Source organism: Hipposideros armiger, unplaced genomic scaffold (genome assembly GCF_001890085.2).
Source record: "Hipposideros armiger isolate ML-2016 unplaced genomic scaffold, ASM189008v1 scaffold_242, whole genome shotgun sequence".
NCBI classification, from domain to species: domain Eukaryota; kingdom Metazoa; phylum Chordata; class Mammalia; order Chiroptera; family Hipposideridae; genus Hipposideros; species Hipposideros armiger.
Window position 1 is genome coordinate 1,281,584 of NW_017731592.1, and position 25,749 is coordinate 1,307,332.

The 25,749-nt window shown below is 43.3% G+C and overlaps 2 protein-coding genes and 1 pseudogene across 6 annotated transcripts in view; all 3 read left to right on the top strand.

Moving 5' to 3' along the window:
• Positions 1-1,159: 1,159 nt before the first annotated feature.
• On the top strand, positions 1,160-1,443 carry LOC109389757 (heat shock factor-binding protein 1 pseudogene; annotated as a pseudogene).
• A 2,627-nt stretch (positions 1,444-4,070) lies between these two features.
• LOC109389756 (40S ribosomal protein S27-like) lies at positions 4,071-4,348 on the top strand. Its single transcript, XM_019655558.1, has one exon. It carries the CDS (start codon positions 4,094-4,096, stop codon positions 4,346-4,348), a length of 255 nt encoding a protein of 84 aa, XP_019511103.1. The 5' UTR covers positions 4,071-4,093.
• Positions 4,349-5,552: 1,204 nt separating this feature from the next.
• The window catches only part of ZNF346 (zinc finger protein 346), a 28,110-nt gene continuing 7,913 nt past the window's right edge, over positions 5,553-25,749 (top strand). The window contains exons 1-6 of one of the 5 annotated variants that reach the window (XM_019655666.1): positions 5,683-5,767; positions 6,336-6,538; positions 16,277-16,380; positions 16,940-17,032; positions 19,744-19,888; positions 23,724-23,957. In XM_019655666.1, the coding sequence (XP_019511211.1) occupies position 6,538; positions 16,277-16,380; positions 16,940-17,032; positions 19,744-19,888; positions 23,724-23,957 (577 nt within the window). In that variant the 5' untranslated portion in view covers positions 5,683-5,767; positions 6,336-6,537. Of the gene's footprint in view, positions 5,768-6,335; positions 6,539-8,683; positions 8,721-16,276; positions 16,381-16,939; positions 17,033-19,743; positions 19,889-23,723; positions 23,958-25,749 lie in introns of those variants that run through there. The other 4 variants (XM_019655663.1, XM_019655664.1, XM_019655667.1 and 1 more) reach the window with 4 other exon arrangements.

A 25,749-nucleotide genomic window follows, 5' to 3' on the forward strand; every position in this document is an offset into this window, starting at 1 on the left:
CAGGGTTAGCTAATTCCTAAAGATAGCAAATAATCTGCCTTCAAGCACACCTTTCATTTGCAAACCAACCAATCCAAAGCCCACACCCCCAACCACCTCTTTATCTAAATCTCACACATCAAGTCAGTATTCCCCCTGCCCTAAAGCACCCCAGACAACTAGGGACCCACTCCTATAGCCCACAGCCTATTGAAATTATTCAAACTGCCAATCCTAAACTGTTTGCCTTGCCTAGCCCATTCCTTCCTGCAGAAACCACAATAAAGGCTCTGGGCCTTGCTCTCCCTTTTCTCCTTCTGCCTGCTGAACAATGCTGGTACTTCCCCAAATAGTCCTGCATGGTGTGGTGTGCCCCCATTCTCTTTTGAACTGTGAGTAATAAAACTTTCAATGGCACTGAACTCCTGTGTCATCATTCAGTCACCTCTATAAATTAAATCCTGGGTGCAATCAAAACAGTTATCACTTCTATTATAGCAATTAAAACATACTCTCGGATATTATGCACAAAGTAGAAACTTCCTTTTTTAGAGTTTAATCTTCCTGAGAGCAGAAACTATAGTTTACTAAATTCTGTAGTGTGGGTTAGCACACACGTGTACACACACGCACACAAAGTGTTTACCCAACTGAAATATCTGCTGAACTGTGGCCAATTCCTGTCTCTTGGCAAAGCCATTTCCTTGGGATTGTTCTTCTCCCATAGCAACAACACATAGAACATGTTGAGAAATGGTTCCCATTTTCCACAGAGAAGAAATAAAAAGCCAGCCCCATAAACATAAGGCATCACCTGCACTGCCAGGTCCCAGCAAGGAGTCCAGGCCTAGGCATTATTGGAAGGACTTACACAAACACACAAGAGAAAACTAGGGACAGTGAGGGCTGTTCATACACCCAGAGCTGTGGCTTGGGACTCTGCCTCAGTGGCACAGGGGACAAACAGTGACAGCACATTCATTGGAAAGTAAACAAATTATTTTTAGCATTTAATTGGATTGGGAATAGGGGGAGGGAGACTGTTTTCCAATATGCACAGCTTCTTAAGTACTCCACTCCCATGATTTGCTCCACTGTGTTAAAAAATATCCTTGTGAGGGGCCGGCCGAGTGGCTCAGTTGGTTAAGAGCTCGCTCAAGAGTGAGAGCTCTGGAGTGTTGGTGACGGTCTGAGACATCACCGCCAAGCTGGGAACCGGGGAGATGGCCGAGACTGGCCCCAAGACCATGCAGGATCTCACCTTGGTGGTGCAGACACTCCTGCAACAGATGCAAGATAAATTTCAGACCATGTCCCATCAGATCATCGGGAGAATTGATGGCATGAGCAGTCGCATGGATGACCTGGAGAAAAACATTGCAGACCTCATGACGCAGGCTGGGGTGGAAGAACTGGAAGGTGAAAACAAGATACCTGCTACACAAAAGAGTTGAAGGTTGCCACTGAAATCTGGAACATTGTTTTTACAAGCCAAGAGAAGACCAAGTGGCTTTTTGCAACTAACTACTATGTGTAGACAGGTTTTATATTATAAAGTGTGCGTTATTCTTATCACATACTATATAGTTAGCTTATTGAGTGATTTTCCCCCATTTCTTGAACATGGTAACTTCACATCTTGGACCTTGGTCAGTTGTGCTATTAAATATTAAACACTAAAACTTTGNGGCGACGGCGTAGGCTGCAGTCCCTGTGGCAGTGGGTTGCCATAGCCTACCATATGTAGCCAGCAGCCAGCATGAGCAGCCAGCAGCCGCTCACGCGGCCATCCAGAAGCCGGCGACTGATCTGCCTGGCCCGGGAAGAGCGCAATGATGGTGCCAACTTGGGCCAGTGAAGCAACGTTCTCCACAAGTAGACTGAAGAACTAAAGGACAGCAACTTGTCTGTTCCCCTCCCCACAATTCCCCAGCACTGTTCCCATCCCCCCAACCCCCCAATAAAAAAAACTATAAAAAAAAAGTGAGAGATAAAGAATGAAATGAAAAGGTCTAACACACTCGTACATCTAATACCATTTATACCGTCTAGATTGGCAAAAAAATTACCATATTTCCCCATGTATAAAACACACCCTTTTTCAAAAATTTTGGGGTCTAAAAACTGGGTGCATCTTATACAGCAGTTGTAGATTTTTTTACTTGCATTTCCCACAAGTGATGAGGAGCTGTATGAATTTTATGATGAATAAAATTTGAGTTCAATAACTTTATGTAATACATTTTTTTCAAATTTCGGGCCCCCAAATTAAGATGCATCTTATACATGGGGAAATACAGTAAGTCTGACAGTACCAAGTGCAAGAGAGAATGAAAATCAATGTGAACTCTTATACTTTGCTGGTGAGAATATAAATTGATTCAATCAACCACTTTGGAAAACAATTTGGCATTCGCTTGTAAAGTATAACATCTACATACCCTACCACCCGGCAATTCAATTCCTAGATATATACCCTACAGAAACTCCTGCCCAAGTGTACCAAGAGATAAGTGTAAGAATGTTAATAGTAGCCCTGTTTTCATTTATTTATTTATTTATTTTGGCTTATAAATAACAGAAATTTATTTCTCACAGTTCTGGAGGCTGAAAATTGAGATCAGGGTGCCAGGATTGAGTGAAGGCCCTCTTCCAGGTCACAAACTTCTTGTCATATCCTCACATGGCAGAAGGCTTAGCAGTAGCCCTGTTTTTAATAGAAAAAAAATTGGAAATATTCCAAATGTCCATCAACAGTAGAACACATTAACAAATTATGGTATATTCACACACTATAATATTATCCCACAGTGAAAATGAATGAACTATAGTGACTTGCAACAATATAGATATTAGAAACTATATGTTGAGGGAAAATGGAAGTCACACAAAAATACAAACAGTATGATACCATGTTTATGAAGCTCAAATGCAAGCAAAATTAAACAATAGGTTATTTAAGTATGCATATATATAATTTTTTTAATGTATACAATTCTTTTTTTCTATAAGTGACAGTGCTTTTGTTGTTAGATTTTTTTATTGGGGAATTGGGAAGGGGAAGGAACAGTGTTGGGGAATTGGGGAAGGGGAACATTGTGTTTTTCCAGGACCCATCNTGGGACTTTAACAAAAATGTCCTCTATCCCTTGTGATTTCTAGCTGAATAACTCATGCTATGAAAATATGAGTACGTAGAAATCTTCTTTAAGATAAATAAGTAATGTATATTTATTGGCTTTTAGGCTAGTCATCTGGTATTGGCAAAAGGACATGCATTTGCAGTCTAAGGACCAGTGTTCAAACATGGACCCTGTCACTAACTAGATATGTGACCCTGATAAAACTTTCACCTCTCTATCTTTTTCCTTATTGTTAAATATGTAGGAATCTCTCACTGAAGAACCAGCTGGAGGACTTAATGTTATAATGTATGTTAAAGGTGCTTCATGACCTATAAAGTACTGCACAAACATTAGTCATCTACTGCACTGGAAGTTCCAGAGCCTGGCATGAGGCCTGACGCACAGTTTGTGCTCAATATTTGTAGTATAAATGAGTAAATCCCACTAATGAGCTGTGTGATCTCAGGCAAGAAATATCTCTGTCTTTCTCCCTTTGGCCTCCTCTGATACCACTTTCCCCCTTGTTCACTGGGCTCCAGCCATACTGTCCTTATTCCTGTTTCTCCAACACAGTAAGTTCATTCCTGCTACAGGACCTTTGCACTTGCTGTTTCCTCTGCCTGGAACACTCTTCCCAAGCTCTTTGGCCATCCCCTTCTCATCAGACAGGTCTTAAGTCAAATGTCATTTCTTCAGAGCTTTCCTCTGACTACCCTAATGTTCCTCCCACGTCATTCACCCAAGATGTTTTACTGTTTTAATTTCTCCTTATCATTTATTACTATCTGTTGACTTATTACACTCTCCTCAACCAGAATAAAAAACACTCTAATAGAGCTTCCCCATCTGTCTAGTTCACCACTGTATTCCAGTGCCCAAAATAACATCTAGCTCATAGTAAACTCTAGATAAACATTTGAATAAATGAGGTTGAAATAAGATAACTATAAGTTTCAGCTCTCTGGCGGTGACAACCTCCCCACGAGAACATGCCTCTCGCTAAGGATCTCCTTCATCCCTCTCCAGAAGAGGAGAAGAGGAAACACAAGAAGTGGTGCCTGGTGCAGAGCCCCAATTCCTACTTCATGGACCTTAAGTACCCAGGATGCTATAAAATCACCACCATCATTAGCCATGCAAAAACGGTAGTTTTGTGTGTTGGCTGCTCCACGGTCCTCTATCACCCTACAGGAGGAAAAGCAAGGCTTACAGAAGGATGTTCCTTCAGAAGAAAGAAGTACTAAAAGCACCCCGAGTCAAGATGAGTGAGGAACCACCCCAATAAACACATTGTGGATTAAAAAAAATAAGTTTCATTCATTCAACAAATATTTCGTATGTACCCATGAGGGTCCAAGCTCTATTTCAAGGTACTGGGGATTCAGCTGAGAACAAAATAGAGAAAAATCCCTGCTTTCCTGGGGCTTGCCTTTTTAGTGGGGAGACAAACAATAAACAAAATAAAAAGTAAAATATAAACTATGTCTGATCTGATAATGGTGTTAACGAGAAAAAAAATAAAGCAGGAAAGGGCATGAAATGTGTATATAGGGGTAAAATTTAGGTAAGTTAGCCAGAGAAGAAAACCAGAGACAGCCGGGAAGACATATGGAGGAAATTATTTCCTGGAGGCCAGGGCAACTGGGACAGAAATGAAGCGGTTGGAGGCTAACATAATGGGATATGAGCGAAGTTAAGAGAAGTCAATTGTGTAGGGTCCTATTGGCTAAACTAAGGACTTCGGCTTTTTTGAAGAGTGAGATAGGGAGGTGTTGGAAATTTTGAGCACCGGGGTGTCATGATATGGCTTGTTTCAAGATGATCACTGAGGCTGCTGTGCTGGGAATACCTGAAGGGCAAGGGAAGGAACACTAAGGACTCTACTACAACAACCTTGGCAAGAGACGGTGGCTCGGAAAAACTGCGAGAGGGGCAAGTGTGGGATTGGAAGATAGAATTTCAGTTTTGACGGGGCTACGTTGGAGAGGAGTTTAGGGGTTGGTGTGGGCTGGGGGTTAGCACTTGGAACTCAAATGGTATGTATTATAATCATGGAGATGGAGTTCTGGCTCTACCACTTACTAGTAACGAACTCTTGCATAAACCATTTCTAGGTTCTGGGCCTCAGTTTCCCTACCAGTGAAATGGGGAAAATTATCCCACATAACAGGGCCTTCAAGAGAACGAAATGAGAAGTATCAAAGGCTGACCGTGAGCAAGGTGAGAACCCTGAGACAAGAACTGATCTATACCGTCCCAAAGAGAGAGGACTGCTGTGAAACCGGCGACCAACTTTCGAATCCACAGCAGATGCTTCGAGGACCCAACAGCAAAGAGGTAAGAGAAGCGCCCGGGGCCAGCACCGCAACGCGGTCTGCGGCGCCCAACCTCGCGAGATTTGTTGGCCCGGCAAAGTCACCCTCCCAGCCACATCTCGCGAGACTAAGGTTCAGGACCGGCTATCGGCCGGTTAGGGGTTGCGGGGAAGATGGAGTATCCCGCGTTGGGCACGGTGGAGGCCGCGGACAGCGGAGGGGCCCGGCCATACAACATCTCGGAGGAGCGGGAGGGCCGGGAACCAGACGGGCTGCGCTTCGACCGCGAGAGGGCGCGCCGCCTGTGGGAAGCAGTGTCCGGGGCCCAACCAGTGGGGAGGGAGGAAGGTGAGTCCGAGGGTCTCAAAGGCAGGAAGCCCCTAACCCGCCTGCCCCTTTCGCGGGGAGTAGCGGAAGCGCGGGACGAGAACGCGGACCAGCCCCCAGGTCTACGGTCACACCCCCTAACTCCCGGCCCGCCCACTTGCGTGACGCGCCGGGGGATTCCGGGATGCGTGCACCCCATCGGGCCCAGGCACCATGGGCCAGCTCCCCTGAAAATCGAGTCCGCGGCACCCCAAGAATCAGGGCCCCGCGTGCAAATGATCAAGGGCCTTCTGAAGCTCCGGCCGCCGGTGCTTTCTCCCCTGCCTTCTTCACCCACCAGAGCGCAGCTCTTTCCAAACTCGTGGACTGTAATCCCTCTCCACGCCTTCTGGGAGACCCACAGACTCGTAACCCCCCTCACCATTTCTCCCTGACTCTCCATCGTCCCAGTCTTCAGGTTCCCCTACCCCTACTGTCTCTAGCCTCGCTTCTCATGCCGCACACTTCCAAGGGGTCTAGAAAGCCGCCTTCTTACCCCTACGTTCCTCCTGGCCTTGGTGACTGAGCCCTGATTTACCCCTGTTTTTAGGTGTCTGATCTCTGCCAGCTGGGTCCCTTTTCTGACATAGGGGCCAGGAGCCTGAGAAACAGGGAGACTTCTCCGCTGAAGGTTCCCAGCTTGTTCCGCATTTTACCTGGCAGTGGATAAGATGGAGATGGAAAGAGCTGGCCTGACCTGGTTGTGAGACTCCACAGTCCTTAGCAGAGTTAGCTGCTTAACTCTACCCAAAAGTACAAAAACTGGACTTCTATGCTAATCCTATCTTGTAATCTGCAAGGCAATCAGATTTCTATAATGGTTTGTTTGCTTGCTGAGCAGACTCATTTTGTAAAGTTTAATATGTTGCCTGTGGACTGGTTGCCCTGGGATAAAATGGAGTTTTTTACCACATCCAAGGACTGTATGTTTCAGTTTGGGATGGTACACAGAGCTATACCCTGACTCCGACTCCTATAGTCCCACTCCTAAGTTATTATGGGCCCCCTGTCTCCCTCATACATTCAAACTTGTGTGGTATAAAGTTGCCCCCCCCCCGGCAATTTTCCTTTCATTAATTTGACAAATGTTCACAGATGCCTGCTCTATTCCCAAGACTTGCTGGGCATCAGAGCTACAGAGATGAGCAAAAGACTGTCCTTGCCCTGGAGGGACCTGTAATCTAGTCCAGGAAGCAAACACCAAAACAGTTTTAGTCTAATGTATAGTGGGAACGGTGGAAAGGAATGCCTGAGAGTTGGGGTGCACAAAAAGACGAAGTGACCTTTGTCCTCAACACAGCAGCTGTGTGCTGGAACGTGAACTGTCTGTTTTGTGTTATGAATGCACAGTGTCACTTACAACCCAGTTCATTTCCCTACTCTCCTCACTTCTGCAATATTTATATGAGGTGTAGGTAGATACCTGTAATACCAAGTTCTCGCTTGGGGTTGTTTTTTTTTCTTAGCACTTTCATTGAGTTATAATTTACATACCGTAAAATTCACTCATTGTAACCATACAATTCAATGATTTTAGTAAAAGGATAGAGTTGTGTAGCCATAATCTAGTTTTAGAATGTTTCCATCACTCCTTTATTTTATTTATTTTTAAGTCAACTTTTTATTATTATTATTATTATTTTAACTTTATTGGGAAACTGTGTTTTTCTCAGGACCCATCAGCTCCAAGTCAAGTCCAAGTCCAGTTGTTGTTTTTCAGTCTTAGTTGTGGAGGGAGCAGCTCAGCTCCAACTCCAGTCACCATTTTCAGTCTAGTTGCGGGGAGGCACAGCCCACCATCCCATGCAGGAGTCAAATTGGCAACCTCGTTGTTAAGAGCATGTCCTGTAACCGACTCAGCCACCTGGCCATCCTCTATATTCCTTTATTTTGAATCCGCACTCTTACCTCCTACCCTAGGCAACCACTGAACTGTTTTCTGTTTCTATAAACTTGCCTTTTCTGGACATTTCATATAAATGGAATCATACAATATGTAGTCTTTTCCATTTGGCTTCTTTCATTCAGCATGTTTTTGAGGTTCAGCCAAATTGTAGTGTGTATTAATACCTCACTCCCTTTTTATTGATAAGTAGAATTCTATTGTATGGCTCCTGCTTTTTTATCCTCTGACAATCTACCTTTTGGGTGAGCTGTTTAGACTATTCACATTTAATTTAATTATTGATATGGCTAGATTTACATTTTCCATTTTGCTATTTATCTCCATTTTGTTTTCTTCTTTTCCTCTTTTACTGGCTTTGTGTTAAATATTTTGTAATGTACCATTTTAGTTCCCCTATTTTTTTTTAGGTTATTTTCTTAATGGTGCTCTAGGGACTACAGGATGCATCTTGACTCATCACAGTCTACTTCAAATTAATACTAACTTAATTCTGGTAAAATATAAAAGCATTCCTATAATGTAACTCCTTCCCTCCCCCTCCTTTGTACTTTTATTGTCATATATATTATATCTATATGTGTTATAAGCCTAATTAAACAGTGTTATAATTATTGCTTTATACAATGTCTTTTAAAGAAGAGAAGAAATTAGAAAAAAATATGTAATGTCTTTTATAGTAACCCATATATTTACCATCTTTGGTGTTCTTTATTTTTTCTTCTGAATTCAAATTATTGTGTATCTCTTTCAGCCTGAAGGGCTACTTTTAGTATTCCTTGCAAGGCAGACATACTAGCAGTAAATTCTCTCAGTCTTTATCTGGGAATGTCTTTATTTTGTCTTCATTCTTAAAGGATAGTTGTTGTTTTGTTTCTAATAACAGCTTTATTGACACCTAATTCATATACCATAAAATTCGTCCTTTTAAAATGTGCATTTAGTATATTCACAGAGTTGTGCAGCCATCGCCACTGTCTAATTTCAGAATATTTTCATCACCCTGTACCCATTAGCAGTCACCCCTGGCAAGTACGTATCTTTTTTCTGTTCATATGGATTTGCCTGTTCTGGGTGTTTCATATAAATGGAATTATGTAATATGTGTTCTTTTGCGACTGGCTTCTGTCACTTTGCATAACGTTTGAAGGATAGTTTTGTTAGACAGTTCTTGGTTGATAGTTTTGTTCTTTTTCACTATTTTTCCCATTTTTATTTTTTCATATTAGTTTCAGGTGTACAGCATAGTGGTTAGTTCACTACTTTGGCTATGTCATTCCACTGCCTTCTGGCATTCATTGTTTCAAGACAAGAAGTTAAGTCATTCATCAAATTATTCCACTGGAGATGATGAGTCATTTTTCCCTTGCTGCTTTCAAGATTTTCTGTCTTTATATTTCAATAGTTTGACTATGATGTGTCTAGGTGTCAGTCTCTTGGTATTTATTCTACTTTGGGGGCCTTGAGATATTTGGATGTATAGATTAATGTCTTTTTTTTTAATCAAATGTTGGCAGCTTTCAGGCCTTATTTTTATCTTCTTCAGATCAAATATTTCTATTGATTTATCTTCAAGTTTACTAATTTTTTCTTTTGCCATTTTGAACTGTTGAGTTCCTCTAGTGAATTTTTCATTTTATTTATTGATTATTTCATTTTAGCTCCACTCTGTTTTATACATATTCTAAATAGAAAACTTTTTAGCACCACATCATTAGTGCCCTTACATTTGCTTTCTTCTGCCCTTTTGTATGATGAAAATTTGAGCTTCTTGAGACCAGCAACAATATGGATTCACAAAATAGATGGAAGTACTAAGGCTAAGTGACCTTATGGGGCTAACTGTCCAGTTCATTCTTATAAACCACCCTACCTTTAGACCAGCGGTTCTCAACCTGTGGGTCGCGACCCCTTTGGGGGTCGAACAACCCTTTCACAGGGGTCGCCTAAGACCATCGGAAAACAAAAAGATATTTACATTACAGTTCATAACAGTAGCAAAATTACAGTTATAGAGTAGCAATGAAAATAATTTTATGGTTGGGGGTCACCACAACATGAGGAACTGTATTAAGGGGTGGCAGCATTAGGAAGGTTGAGAACCGCTGCTTTAGACCATACTGCCTATCCAGTCTGACCCATGGGTAGATTATAGCCAGCATCCTTTTTCTAGGATGTTTTGTTGTTTGCTGCTTTCTAACTATAGCTGTACCTAGACATCCACTACCTCCTAATAAGCCATAAGAAACAGGGTAGTAAATAGGTTTCATCTCTCCCTAAGGACCACTTCCAGTCAATTGATGGATTTCTGCAGATCTGAGTTGAAGATTCTAAGGTCAAATCTAGACCCAAGGAATAGCAAGTTAGTATAGATTAGCAATGTTCACCTAAAAGTTGGAATATTGGAGTTTAGTCACGCAGTAACCAGCCATCCTGGCCCTAAGTCATCCTAAGGCAACTGAAGATACCTTTAAGTCATCCAAAGACTATTGCAACTCAAATTGAAGTGTCTGTCATTTTGTTTCCCAAATACTACTTCCCCTAAGTTTCTATTTTTTAAGATTTTATTGGGGGAGGGAAACAGCCAAGTTGTTGTCCTTCAATCTTAGTTATGGAGGGCTCAGCAAGCTCAGCTCCAAATCCAGTCGTGCCACTCAGCTCAATATGCTTTGTTTAATTAGTTGCAGGTGGGCGTAGCCACCATCCCATGCAGGAGTCGAACCAGCAGCCTCGTTATTAAGAGTGTACGCTCTGTCCACTGAGCCACCTAGATGGCAGCTCAGCTCAAGATGCCGAGTTCAGTCTTAGTTTTGGGTGGGCGTAGCCACAAGTCCATGTGGGAGTCGAACTGGCAGGCTTGTTGTTAAGAGCGCACACTCTATCCCCTGAGCCACCCGGGTGGCAGCTCAGCTCAAGGTGCCGAGTTTAGTCTTTAGTTGCGGGTGGGCATAGCCCACCATCTCGAACAGGCAACCTTGTTTTTAGGAGCACGTGCTCTCACCAGCTGAGCCATCCTGCCACCTGTTGGCAGCTCAGCAGCAGCTCAGCTCGGGCGCAGCTCACTGGTCCATGTGGGAATCAAACCGGCAACCCTGTTGCTCAGAGCTCACATTCTTGAACAAGGGCTTAACCAAATGAGCCACTCGGCTAGCCCCTAAATTTTTTTTTTTTTTTTTTTTTTAGCTGAGCCATCCTGCTACCTGTTGGTAGCTCAGCGGCTGCTCAGCTCGGGCTGGACTCGAACCGCTGTTGCTCAGAGCTCAAACTCTTGAGCGAGCTCTTAACCAACTGAGCTACTCGGCCGGCCCTCTAAATTTCTTTAGTTTATGAATTATCTTGCATTCCCACACTGACTTTCTCTGTCCCTACTTCATTGAACCTGTAAAAATCAGTTCTGAACTTTATACTCTAGATCTCTCAGCCTCTGCCCCATACATCTTCTCATTGGCTATGATATAGATACCAATTAAATCCTGCCAATCGGATGCCCTCTCAAAAGATTTGGAAGGCAGAAATGCAGTGAAGACCATATTCCTATGGCTTTTGGCTATTACTGCTATCAAGAATTGTCATGGAACTGTGAGGTCTTCCTACATCAGTGTTCCAGCATTCATTCTCCAGCTTCATAAGCTGAGAAGCAGGTTCAATAACAATGAAGCTTCTTATTTCCAACAAGACTGTAATGGAGGCCTCAGAGACTGTAGCTTGCCTATTGGAACAATTATGCATAGTTCCTAGAGATGTTTCTGGAGGCCCAACTTAGTCCCTTCAGCCTTTCCAATGATTTTCTAAGCACCTAATTTCCTATAGCAAACCTGTCCCACTCTGGAGAGGTAGTTGGTAGTTGGGTTAGAGTTGTATGTGGATATCAGGGCAACAGGGATTCACATTGAGTGCACCTTCTCAAAATTCTGATAATTCATGTACGTTCTCTTTCCCCTTGTGGACCTTAACTTCCTCCAACCTCATGAACATCTCATGTCTCTTCTGGGTCAGGAATTCAGCAAAGGCTTGGCTGGACAGTTCTGACTCAGAGTTTCTTAGGCTGTTGCAGTCACATGGTGGCTAGAGCTGAAACAGCTCTGGGATGGTGCTTCCGGGGGCTGGCCAGGCATCTCGCTCTTTTCAGGTAGTCTTAGAGCCTCTCCATGTGGTTTCATGCATGGAACAGTTTAGACTTCCTCACAGTTTGGAAGAAAATGCTTACACGGTGGCTGAAGACTTTAAGAGCAAATATTCCCAGTTTGGTTCTTTTTTATAATTTTTATGTGTTTGTGTTTCTTAGTGGTCAGCCAGTGATTCAACAGAGCTTGTTCTCAAACACCTGGTGCTAATAAGGCCTTGGTTCTCTGCTGTTGGATCTGTGTGAAGTAGAGAAGCACATTCAAAGTTCATACCATTTAAAAGTCTTCCCAGGTTTTTACTTTCTGTCAGGCCCTTTTGCATCTCTTTTGCACAGCTTCAGAGTTGGCCAGGAGTGTGTGACTAACTTGGGCCCTCTCACGTCTCCACTGCCATGCAGTCTCAGCCAGGCACTCAACCATGGCCTCGACCTCAAGCTAGTCGAGCCTTTGGCCCTTCCTGCTCACCTGCCTCTGAGAGATCGTCACTTCTATCAACAGTATAACTATTGATAGGTATGCATGTTGCCCAGCACTCCAAATTAAGTGATTGCCCCCTTCCACAGGGAAGCTATTGGTTCTCACATCCTGCCTCTTATTGGCACCTCCTCTGTGCTGACTGAGTGTGGGAGGGGATGAGAGCAACTCACTATTCTCAGCCAAAGTTCAGCAGGTGTACAAACATAAATGCTTCCAGATTGTTAAATGCCTTTGGTCAATTTCCAGAGTGCTGATATGGTTGTTTTTTGTCAGTTTTGTCCAGTTTTATAGTTGCTTTTGGGGAAGAGGAGGATCTCCTCACTCTGCCACAGCTGGAGGTCCCCTCCTGTACTCATTTTTATATTCAACTTCTCTTCCTCTGCCTGACTTCTAAGTTTGGAGGGTCCCAAGACTCAGTCCCAGAACCTCTTTCCTTTTTCATCTACACTAGGATTCTCTTTCAGTCCACAATTTTAAGTATGATTGATATACTGATGATTCCCAGTTTATATCTCCAGATTTGATGTCTCCCTCAAGCTCCAGATCTGAATCTTCAACTGACTACTTGATATCTCTTCCCATGTCTGATAGACCACTCATGTTTAACATAGCCGAAAAAAGTCTTTAATTTCTCCTCCAAGGCTGGCTTCTTCCAGCTGTCATCTCATCTGTACAGTTTCTAAAGTTCAAAACTTAGAAGTGATCCTTGAATCCTCTCTTTCCTTCGCAACCCCCCAGTCCAAGAAATTGAATTTGAGATCTACTTCCACAGCGTAATTCCAGATCATCCACTTTTCTCTGTCTCCATTGCCAACCTGGATGGACGTTTGGACTTCCATCATCTATACCTAGAAGACTGCAACAGCCTCCTCTCTATTCTCCCTCCATCCACTTCTATTCCCATGCAGCCTGTTGACACAGTGATCAGAGTAATCTTTTCCAAACCTAAGCCAGATCTTGTTGCTTCTCATTGCACTTAAAATAAAATTCATGGTTCATATCATGATTTATGAGGCCTTATATTCATTCATGATCTGGTAGGCCTCATGCTGTCTCTCCAACTTCATTTCCTACCACTATTCTCTCATTTACCATACTCTAGCCACACTGGCCTTCTCTCCATTCCTCGAACATGCTGAACTCACCCCTGCCTTAGAGATTTGGCGCCGTCTCTGGCTGGAACACTTTCCCCCAGACCCTGAGGCTGATGCCTCCTACAGTGGCCTTCACTGACATGCTGCCCCCATCACTCTCTACCACTTTGTTTGTTTTCATAGCATTTCTCACTCTCCGTCACTATCTTGCTCTTTTATTTACTTTATATTGTTTTATTTGTTGCTATGGCCGCAGCATGAAGCCCAGTGCTGGCACATAGAAGGCATTCTGAATATGTTTGTGGACAGTGTGAGTGTACACTCTGAGGCCAGAGAGATGCATTTCAGCCATTCAGCAGGTATCACCAAGCCTCCACTGTAGGTCAGATATTGTACTGGGGATACAAAGTCATAGATGACATGGTCCCTGCCCTGTTTAGTCTTTGGGAGTCAGATTCTGAATGTCCTTAAAAAGGAAGCCATCTCCTTTAATAAAACAAGATCCAGAATCTCCAGGCGTGGAGGGGATAGCTGGACTCTGACTCCTGGGTACCACCTTTAAAAAGCTCTGGCCCGGATGTGTTCACAGACCCATTTCCCTTGGTTCTCTGAAGCACAGGTGAGGTAGGCAAAGTCTTTCACAAAAATTTACCAAGCACTGTAGGAGAAAAATGGGGACATAAACAAGAGACCCTAAGAGGCAGAAATACAGCGAGACAACTCTTCTGCCCAAATGTGCTGGCATAAATAAGCTTTAGATCTTGTGAAGCAGAAAGAGGCACCTTAAAAGTTCTCCACTAAGAGGCCGGCTGAGTGGCTCAGTTGGTTAAGAGCTCGCTCAAGAGTTTGAGCTCAGCAACAGCGGTTCAATTCCCGGCCCGAGCTGAGCAGCTGCTGAGCTGCCAACAGGTGGCAGGATGGCTCAGCTTAAAAAAAAAAAAAGTTCTCCACTAAGACATCTAGGGCATCCTGACCACTTTTTAGTCCAGAGTAGAAAATAAAAAATGTGGGCTTGCTGTCCCCTCACAGTTTTCTGGACTCTGCCCTGCCTCAGTTTATCAGTGTCATAATAGGATTCATGCATCGAATGAGGTTTTACTCACTCCCCGAAAAGGTAAGGCTTTGTTCTCCGGGCCCAACAATTAAGAACAAGTTATTACTATGGTTTCCTACAGTGGAAATTGTGTAACATGGTAGGTGATTTTAAATGTTTCAAAGTCAAGTGAAGAACAGATAAAAATTTTAATAGTTACCAAATTTTAGATTAAGAGCTATCATCATAGGTACAATATAGAAAATAATTAATTTACTCAGAACCACAGGGCCCAGAAAATAATTTGATGATAACATTGAGATTGAGCATGTACTCGGCCAGGCACTGTGCTAAGTGGTCTATATGGAAAAGCACAAGGGGAATCCCTTCTATGAGATACATGTCACCAATACCCCCATTTTATACAAAGGAAAACTGGGTGTTGGAGATAAAGTAATTTCTGTAAAAGCACACAGCTAGTAAGTAACAGCAGCAAGGTTTGAACCCAAGTCAGCATGCTTAGGGAGCCCAAGTTCCTACATAATTTGTACCACAAACAATTAGCTGGTATTCGATAATAGTTGATGTTTACTGTATAAGAATAAGATTAATTTACCTTTCTTCATGAAGAGAAAAGATCAGCACCATCTTCTAACTGATGCTTATCCTCCAAAATTTCTTTTCAAATCTGATTCATTCAAAAGAAAACCAATTTTTAATTTTAATATTTCCTCGGTAAATAGAAATGTTCTTTCCATACAAAAAGAATGTTCTAGTCTTTTAATAGTTAAACCCCAATGCAATTTTCTAACCAATTCTGTGTACGGTTATACCAATGGAAATTTAAATAATTAGAAAAAGCTATTGATCTTTTAGTGGAGCAAATTTGAAGGTTGCTTTATTTATTTATTTATTTATTTATTCATTTGTTGTTAATTTTTTTTTTTTTAGCTGAGCCATCCTGCCACCTGTTAGCAGCTCAGCAGCAGCTCAGCTCAGGTCGGGAATTGAACCAGCAACCCTGTTGCTCAGAGCTCGCACTCTTGAGCGAGCTCTTAACCAACTGAGCCACTCAGCCAGCCCAGAAGGTTGCTTTATTTTTAATTCCATACAAAACGTCCCATAAATAATAAAAAGATACAGAATTATTACAATAAAAAATTTAAAAGAACAGTGAGAAAATGATCCTCTTTTCAAGTCTTTCAATCCCTCTGATTCTGTCAGGAAAGAAGCCTCAGGCGAGTGCGACCATGTCTTACTGCAGCTCTTCACAGTCACTGCTCTCTTACTCTTTTTAAAGAGAGCTCCAAGCCTGTGACGCCAGTATCTGACAAAATTGTATCATTTTTATTGGTATCTACTTAAGTTTGTGGTCTAAAGATTCCTTTTTAAAAGAATTTAATTGTAGAATGTGGTGACTATAGTTAATAATTCAGTATTGTATATTTGAAGGTTGCTAAGAGAGTAGATCTGAAAAACTCCTATCAGAGGAAAAAATTATAAGTTATATGGTAACATAGACTTATTGTGGTGATCCTTTTACAATACAGATATTGATTCATTTTATTGTACACCTGAAATTAATGTTATATCTCAATTATATCTGAATTAAAAAGTTTTAAAACAATGTAGTAAATAAAGTTGGCTTACATAAAATTTTAAAGCAAGTCGTAGTGTAGGTGGTGTGAAAATCTAGCCTGAGTTGTGAAAGCAGCAGGGGAAGACTGACTGAAGTTTGCCAGGATATAATAGCATGGCATTTCATTCCCTTATCCAGGGCCCAAGTTTGAGGCAGGGTTCAAAGACAGTGCTGTTGAGGCTGGCTGTTAACGCAGGGATTTTTCATTTTCCTCTCTGTAGTGGAGCACATGATCCAGAAGAACCAGTGTCTCTTCACCAACACCCAGTGTAAGGTTTGCTGCGCCTTGCTCATTTCGGAGTCCCAGAAGCTGGCACACTACCAGGTATGCCCTTGTACCTTTAGGACTGCTTTACACTCCAGACCCAGTTTCAAGCCCCCACTTCTCCCTGGCTTGCACAATGAAGTGTAATTCCTTCTTAGCCGTCTAAGCATTGTCTCCATGCAATTTGACTGTAACTTGAAGACTGACCTAATTTTTCGGAGCCTCATTTCTCCCATCCAAATCAGGATCATTATACTTACATCTTCCCTTATAGCTTGTAGAGTAGAAAGTATGCGTTTTAGCTTTAAATAGATCCAAGTTTGAATCACAACTCTGCTACTCATCTTGGGCAAGAAACCTCACATCTTCAGCCTCTATTTCCTTAGCTACAAGATGGAGATGATGATCATTTTCTCACAGGTTGTGAAGATTAGATTTGATAGCATGTAAATTATCTTAAACAGAGTAGGAATTCAATAAACTAGGTTTCCTCCCCCACCATCTCTTGCTCAAAAGTTTTGTGAGGATGAATCAGGTGAAAATCTAGTAAGTGTTTTTGAGTGCCTTAGATATAAAATGGCATTTGGCTATCTTTGATCTTTTTCCTGGGTTCTTGCAGAGCAAAAAACATGCCAACAAAGTGAAGAGATACCTAGCAATCCATGGAATGGAGACTTTAAAGGGGGAAACGAAGAAGCTAGACTCAGATCAGGTAATCCAGTTGCCGCGTTGAGACCGCTCGCTTCCTGATGAAGCCAGCAGGCAGGTTGGTGCGGTGGAAAGAGCATGGGCTTTGAGTCAGACTGACTTGGCTTCAAATCCCAGCCCTGTCGTGTGACTTGAGCAAGTCTTATTACTTCTCTGAGCCTTGATTTCTTCCTCTATAGAAATGAGGACGTTAATATCAACTACGATTTAGGATTTTTCCAAACTAAAATGAGGGAAGGAAAAAGCACCCAACACAGAGCCTGGCACACAGTAGGGGCTCAGTAAATGGAGCCATTGTGGTTTGTTGGAGTAAGACAAGATGCCCATTCACTACTCAAGGAGACAAAGTAGAAGGAAGCCAGGCTGCGGCTTTCTTGAGATCAGGGAAAAGAGCTAAGCTCAGCACTGGACTGTTTTGAATAAACAAATGGAAGGAAGACCTTTCCAGGTGCATGCTCTGATAGAGCTGTAACTACATTTGTTTTTTGCTTAGAAGTCCTGTGATAATTATGTTGAAAGAACCCCAGTTCCTTAGGGGCATCATTGTTTTTGTTCCATAGAAGGCTGTGTACATGTCATAGGATAAGAAATCAGCAGAGAACCGGCCGAGTGGCACGATGGTTAAAAACTGGCTTGGGACGCCAGAGGGCCCTGGTTCGGATCCCACATATGAGGGCCAGTGACACTGCCCTCCACAGCTAAGATGCTGAACAACAGCTCAACCTGGAGCTGGGCTGCCGTGAGTCGCCGGCGACGGCGTAGGCTGCAGCCCCTGTGGCAGTGGGTTGCCATGGGCTACTGTATGTAGCCAGCAGCCAGCATGAGCGGCCGTCCAGAAGCCAACAACTGACCTGCCTCCCCGGGGAAGAGCGTAATGATGGTGCCAACTTGGGCCAGTGAAGCAACGTCCTCCACAACTAGACTGACGAACAAAACAACAGCAACTTGTCTGTTCCCATCCCCCCAATTCCGCATTAAAAATCTTTAAAAAAAAGAAATCAGCAGACTAGGGCCCAGTACCAGCTCTGCAGCTTACTGGTAGACCTTAGATAAATCACTTAACCAGTCTGTACTTCACCCACAAAATAGAAATAATAATTCCTACCTTGTAAGGGTCTCATGATGTAAAATTCTGATTCCTAGTGGATACTCAATGAATAAGAGTTTGTAAACTGTGCCTCCTACTATAATGACCGCTGGTTTGTAAGGGCCATGTGCATCCCTTCTCCAATTCACTGGCCTCATTCCTGATTGCCCTTCTTATGATTCAGAATTCAAAAAGATGGGATCAACTCTGACCCTGGGCACGTCACTTCACCTCTTTGAATCTCAGTTCCTTCAAGTCTTGGGGTGGTCTAGTAGTTCAAATAAGATCACAGGCTCCTTCCCACTCTCCTATAAAGAATTAGCCAGCCCGAAATGTCTATAGTGCCGAGGTCAAAAAATACTATCTTCAAAAGTATTTCTGGGGCTGGCCGAGTGGTGTGTTGGTTAAGAGTTGGCTTGGGACACCAGCTCTGAGCAGCAGGGCCCTTATCCCACATAAGGGCCAGTGATGCTGCGCTCTCTACAGCTAAGATGGTGAACAACCAGCTTGACCTGGAGCTGGGCTGCCGTGAGTCGCTGGCGGCGGCGTAGGCTGCCGTGGGGCTGGTCGGCCGCGGGCATGAGCTTTCGTGAGTTGACGTGAGCCACCATGAGTGGCCGTCCAATGGCCGGCGAGCGACTGCCTCAGCCGGGAAGAGCACAGTGATCATAATACCAACATGGGCCAGTGAAGTGACGTCCTCCACAACTAGACTGAAGAACAAAAGGACAGCAACTTGTCTGTTCCCCTTCCCCGATTCCCCAGTGCTGTTCCCCTCCCCCAATTTCCCAATAAAATCTTTAAAAAAAGGAAAAAAAAGGGTTTCTCTCGAGAGTGGCACACGAAGGGCAGCTTGATTGCTCTGCGTGCAGAATCAACATCAAGAGATTTCAGAAGCATAATTTTTTGGCACTTGGGCAGCTGGTGATTGTTGGTCCTGGCACCCTAAAAAAAAATAACAAAATACTGTCTTAGAATGAATACTCTATCTAGAGATCGGACCTTCTCGGAGAGAGGCTGGGAGCCCTTAATATAGGCTTGAAATACATTGTTTTCTAGTAATCATAATCAAATAAAACCCTGAGCACCTGCTGTGTGCCAGACTCCAGCAGGGTACTAAGGATAGGAAACAAGATGAGTCCAACAGTCCATGCCCAAACGTTGCACTTTAGTTCACCAAAGAGTCTCCCAAGCTATGACACTGTCAGTTTAGGGTGATAAGTGGTATGATAGAGACTCTGGGAGTACAGAGGAGGAACAAGATGAATTCTTCCTGGAGTACTCACACAAAGTGGCTTGATAATTGTTTATTGAATGATTTTCTTAAGTAAAAGTCTCCCAGAAGAGATGATATTTAATCTGGGCCTTGAAGACTAAGCAGACATATGCCAGGCAGGAAAGAAGGGAAGATCATTTTAGGCAGAAGGGGAGCAACAGAGAATAAAGTGGGGAATGGTGAGTAGAGAGCCTGGGATGAGATAGCTGGAGAAGAACCCAGAAAGGCAGGTTGGGGTAGTGTGTGTGAAGGGGGCCTGGAATGCCCGTTCTCCTGTGGGCAGTGGGGAACCATGGAAGGTTTTCTGGCCGGGCAGTGGTGTGATCAGACCTGTGTTCTTTCTCCCACCCAGAAGAGCAGCAGAAGCAAAGACAAGAACCAGTGCTGCCCCATCTGTAACATGACCTTTTCCTCCCCTGTCGTGGCCCAGTCGCACTACCTGGGGAAGACCCACGCAAAGAACTTAAAGCTGAAGCAGCAATCCACTAAGGTGGAAGGTACTGGTTTTCCTGAGTAGTGCTATATTGCGCCCCCTCCTGTCCTCAGGGCACCAATGCCAGGTGCTCCCAGAAATGCTCACGGGGGCCACAGACTTGGAGAGGTTGAACTGCTTTTGAGAACCCTTAAAAATATGAAAGCAGACCCAACTTCGTTGAAATGCAGCCTCAGAGTTGTGCTCACCTAACCTCCCTTTCTTTGGTTACATCAGTTTTTCTCTGTAGAAGCTTCTTAGCCCTGAGCTTTGGTCCTGACTAATATAACTGGGGAGTGTTGAAGTCCTCCTGGCCATGCACAACGTGAGAGCATTCCACCTCCACCTCTGCCACTTAGATTTTTCCCTCCCAGCAGCCACCTGCCCTTCGTACCTGTGTGCCAGGTTAAAAGATAAATCCTCCTCTTTTTCATGTGCTCCGGCTATGCCCTGCTCACTTTAATCATCAAAGCTGCCTGTTCTCAAGGCAGGGACTTACTTGCCTTTCAAAGTTGAATACTTTGGTGCTGCCACTACTGCCCAGCATGCTGTGTTTGCAATTGCCATGAATTCATTCCCAGTGCAGTGACTTCTAAAGTAGCCCCCTGTATCTTGTCACCACTGGGGCCCTTGCTTTCTTGTCATTAACTCCTAACTTCCTGAGATTTTTAACCTCTGCTAACTGCAGTTAGTCAAGAGTGAAAGTTCTTTGATCTTTATTTCATTTTTTCTTGGTAATTTTTGCTTCTCTCCATTTTGAACCAAGAAGTAGACTACACTATCTCTAATACTTATTATCCTTTTTTATATTACTTTTTTATGAAAACAAGACAACAATGTTTTGGAAGGCTTTGAAGATAGAGTTTTTAAAAATCACTCAATTATACCCTCTTATCACACCCAAATCTAGTTATTCATGCTGTGTGAAACAACAGGATATGGACTTTGAAGTCACAAACGCCCAGGTTTAAACCCCTGGGTTGCTATTTACCATCGATATGACTTGACTTTTTTGTGCCTGAGTGTCCTCACCTATAAAATGTTGATAATACTATCTGCTTCATATGTTGTGAGGATGAAGTAATGTATGTAAGGAACCTGGGACATAATAGGTGCTCAGTAGATGACAGCTGCTGTTAGTATTATCACCATTATCAGGAAGGCCAGTGAGTGGAACTCCCTGCTGAACTCAGTAGCTGACCAGACACGCCCACCACCTGAAGCATGTCATTGGCCTTGCTTCTGGTTTGTTCATGAGTAAGCTATGTTATTACTAATTGCTTTTGTTTAAAGCCAGTGTTGGTACCATTCATGGTACCAAAAAGATTAAACATTAGGCTAAGAGAAACCAGCTTAAGAACAGAACTTTGTAAGACCACTTATCTTTATTCATATGGACTTATCATTCCATAAATGGGAAAATTCCCTGGAATATGCCTGGTCCCAAAGACTCCATATTCGTGAGTGTATTTTCCATATCCACTTTCGACCTTTGCCACACGCACGTATGTTTTTGTGTAGTTGTAATCATCATGCATGTATCCTGCTTTTACTTCTCATTTAATTTTGTAGTTTAAGCACATTTTCATGTTATTACATGAGTTTACAACTGTATTTCTGAAATTAAACATTTTTCTAATGTAAAAGGAATACAAGCATGTTGTAGAAAATGTCGAAAATATAGATAAATGGAAAGAAAAGGTACCCATAATTCTACCATTCAGAGATAACCACTGTTAACATTTTGTAGTACTGTTTCTCCTATAATCTTTTGTTACGTGTACTTGTGTATATCTGTGTGTACGTATATCTGTTTTTTGTATAGCTAGATTAAATTCAGTTGACATGCATATAAACAGAATATTTTAAATAATCTTACCATTTTTATAAAAACGATGTATACTCATTATGAATAATTCTAATTCAAACAATGCAAAAGGTACAAAGAGGAAAGGAAATTGTCACCCAGATCCTACCACCAACACTGTCAATATGTTGCTAACATTTCAAAATAGTAATACACACATATGAACTGTGTGTATATCTTCTAACAATGATATAATCATATTGTGTGTGTAATTTTCTTTTATACCCTTTTCATTTTAATATAATATTTGTATTTCCCCATGTTGTTAAAAAACTTTTCGTAAACTTTTAATGACTATATAATATCCCATCATACCACATTTAACCATTCCTCTAATGTTTTCGTCCCTCCCCTTTTTGATATTTATAGATAATGCTACAGCAAACATCCCTATAAAATGTTCTTTCCATGTTTCAAGCTGTTTCCTAAGAGAATATTCCCATTGCTCTCATTTTTATTGGATGTCCTTTAAATGGTTCCTCTGACTTTTCTTAACCATTCAACTCTGATGCTCCTTCAATATCTTTTAAAGAATGACTGTTATGTCTTAACAGCCATTATTATCTCTTTTCTGATGTCAAAAATCTGCATTCATTGTAGAAAAGTTGAAAATACTGAAAAGCACCCTTTTACTCTGTGCTTTTGGTCTTTATCCCATGCATCACCAGTATGTTTGTTGTTGTTGTTGTTGTTGTTTTACAGAATTGAGGACATAAGAAACAGGTTGCTGTACAACCTTTTCTTTTTAACTCAACACCACATACTGAATATTCTCTCATATTATTAAATATTCTGCAACATGTACGTTACTTTTTGAGTAACTTGCTGAACAATGGCCAGGGAAATTGAGGTTCCCTATACTGGAAAATCACTGTGGGGAAAGCCAGCAAGTTTCTTCTGACTTGCTAAAAATCCTCAGAACGTCCCGCACTGAAGTGGCACAGAGATGAAAGAGCATCTGAGCCATTTATGAGTGCTGCTGAGCCCCACCCCTGCACCACTCTTGTGGGCTCTAGGCCACATTTTTAAAGCAGTGGCTACTAGTTTGACGCCATTCCAGCCATGTGGACTCATTAGTGAGCTCTGGCATCTTTACCAGGCGGTGGCAGCACAGCCTGCAGTCAGCATTAGAACATCTGTGGATCCACAGGAGGCTTACACATGTGCCCCTACCAGGCTCTGATTGTCAGAATTAATTGACCAAAGCCAGGATTTTTCTGAAGGTGAAAGCCTGAACCGTACCTTTCAGGTCTCCTGCCACTCTGGCAATCTGGCTTAGCAAAGAGGGCATGGTGTTTAGGGTCACACAAACCTGGGTTCACTCACTACCTGGGTGGTCTTAGGCAAGTCATTTCACCTGTGAGCCTGTTTTTTCTCTATAATGTGGCAAAGTGATACTTACCTGATGGACTAGTTCTGAGGACCAAAGGAGAAAAACTACATTACAATCGACGTACATAACTAAATGTCAGTGTCATCCTCTTCTCTCCCCACCTCAGCCCCAAAAGGCCTCCCAATACAGTTGCCTTTTCTCAATGACCCTCCAGGCCCTCAGACCCTCAGTTTGTACATCTGTGCATTGGCTCCAGCTCTATACCTGGGATACTGTGAGGATGGGAATAAAAAACCCAAACTTCGTGTTCCACTTGCTGTGTCATTCTGGGGAACTCTGAAGGATAAAGACTGCTGGCCCGTCCATGTCTAGTCTGCTGTACTTTGACAACTTGATAGCCCAAGTACAGAGCCTCCCCAGCATACGAGAACATCAGGATTCATGTGCCTAAAGGAGTTAAAGCTGGTGAACAAAGTAGCTCCCCCACATCTTTCCAGTTCCCCTAGTTAGAGAAGGCTTGCTCTGTGTGATTCATACCTACAGTGCCCCATCTGCAAGGGTGATTAGCTAGTGACCAGCCTCCCTTTGCATTCAGCATACTTGAAAGCCTGCCACCTTCTGGGTTTTTTCATTGTTTCTGTTTAAACTCTCTCACCACAGCTCTGTCGAAACGCCTTACAAACCCTTTCCTTGTGGCCTCCACCTTAGCCTTGCACCAGAATAGAGAGATGATAGACCCAGACAAGTTCTGCAGCCTCTGCCACGCGACTTTCAACGACCCTGTCATGGCTCAGCAGCATTATGTGGGCAAGAAACACAGGAAACAGGAGACCAAGCTCAAACTCATGGCCCACTATGGGCGGCTGGCAGACCCTGCTGTCACGGATTCATCAGGTAAGCTGGGTCAGGGCTTCACCACTGGGGCTCGTCGGACCACAGGGCTGTGCTTCTCCTCCTTAGGTCTCCTGAGGCAGGCATGGCAAACACAAATGTCTGCAGAAGCCAGACAGAAAATTTAACTAAGGGAAAGAGCCAGGAGGGGAAATGGTCAGTGAAAGAGTGGCATGTCTCTCCTAGCCAGCTCTAGCCAGCTACTACCAAATCTTTCAGTTTTTCAAAAGAATCCAGAAGCCAGATTCCAATAAGAAGTCTCCTGACTTTTAAATGAGCAACTGAATTGTTTAAAAGTTAAGCCATGTGTGAGTCAAACCTGTATGTAAGCCAGATTCGGGCCAAAGGCCACCAGTTTGCAGCCTCTGATTTAAACTCTCTGTCATCCACTGTCCTTGTGTAAATGAAGACCTCTCCAGTGGCCTCTCCAGATTAGCTGGGCCCCTCCTGTCCCAGCCGCTGAGGCCTGTGTCCCTGGATAATAAGGCGAAAGGGACCGTTCTGATCCCAAGTGTTAGATGCTCCCCTAATCTCACAAGCATCACAGGAGTGAGGAGCCCTTCCCATCACATAGGAAGGGAGGGGAAGACAGGAAAGATTATTATGTTCTCTTTCATTCAGCCAGTCAGTATTTATTGAGCACTCACTATGTTCCCTCATTGGGGTACAGTAGTGACCGAGACTGAAACAGTTCCTGTCTCGTGGAGCCTATGTGTACATCAGTGTTGGACCTCAGGGCTTCCTCCCCAGGCCAAACAGATGCAGCACCAGACAGTCAACACTTGAAACCCCCATTGCATCCAGGTGCGAACAGCTTGGCCTCAGGGGAGCTGCTGCTTAGCGCTCTTCCCACAGTCCTGGAAAGGTGAACACCCAGGCGCCATAGATGTTCCAGACCCCATGTGGGCAGGGGGAGGCATCATGTCTCTCTACCAACCCTCCAAACCCCAAAGCAGCTGCACAGCACAGGCCGTCCTAGGCCAATACTGACACCGGTGACAAGGGTGCGAAGGGGTGGCTGTGAAGCAAGGGGGGAGCTCTTGAGTGTGGTACCAGGGATTGCTCCTCCAGTGCCATTGAAGGACCCTGCTTTACAGACCTCTTCAAAATTGGACAGGGATGGCTGGTATTGACTTACCGTTCCCACATGCAGGCAGTGCCTTCCCCTCTAACATGGTCAGTCCCATGTGCTGAGGAATCTGGAAACCTCAGAACCCTGCTTCACGACATCCTCCTATGACTGATAGGAACAACGTGGCACCCAGCTAGCATGACCCAGGGCACTGTTATAGCTGCCTCTCCTTCACTCAGCCCTGCCCTGGTCATTCCACATTATCTCTCGTCCACTGGCAGGACTCAGGCACTGCAATGTTTGGGGCTGCTTATCTTAACTTGTATCCATTCTGTTCTTTTATCTCAAGCCAAAGCCTTTCTGTACCCACCCTCCTGCATTTGTCTAAGGCTAAATTATGTTTGTAATCCTAGAACTGTAGCCTTGATCTTTTTTTCTTGCTGAAGGCATCTGACTGCTTTAAAGATCAACCAAAATCTTTAATGAAAACCTAGGCAGAGGGGCAGGAGTATCGCATGCCCCTTTGATATTAATATATACGTTATAATTTAATGCCCACAGCAGTCCTGTAAATAGGCATGGTTTTCCCACTTCACAAATAAAGAAAAGACTCAGAGTGACTTACTCCAGGACATACAGCTGATGTAACCTGATGTTGATAAATGGCAACATCAGTATGGGTCTCTAACTCTGTCTGACTCTGAAACTTACACTCCTGCCTTC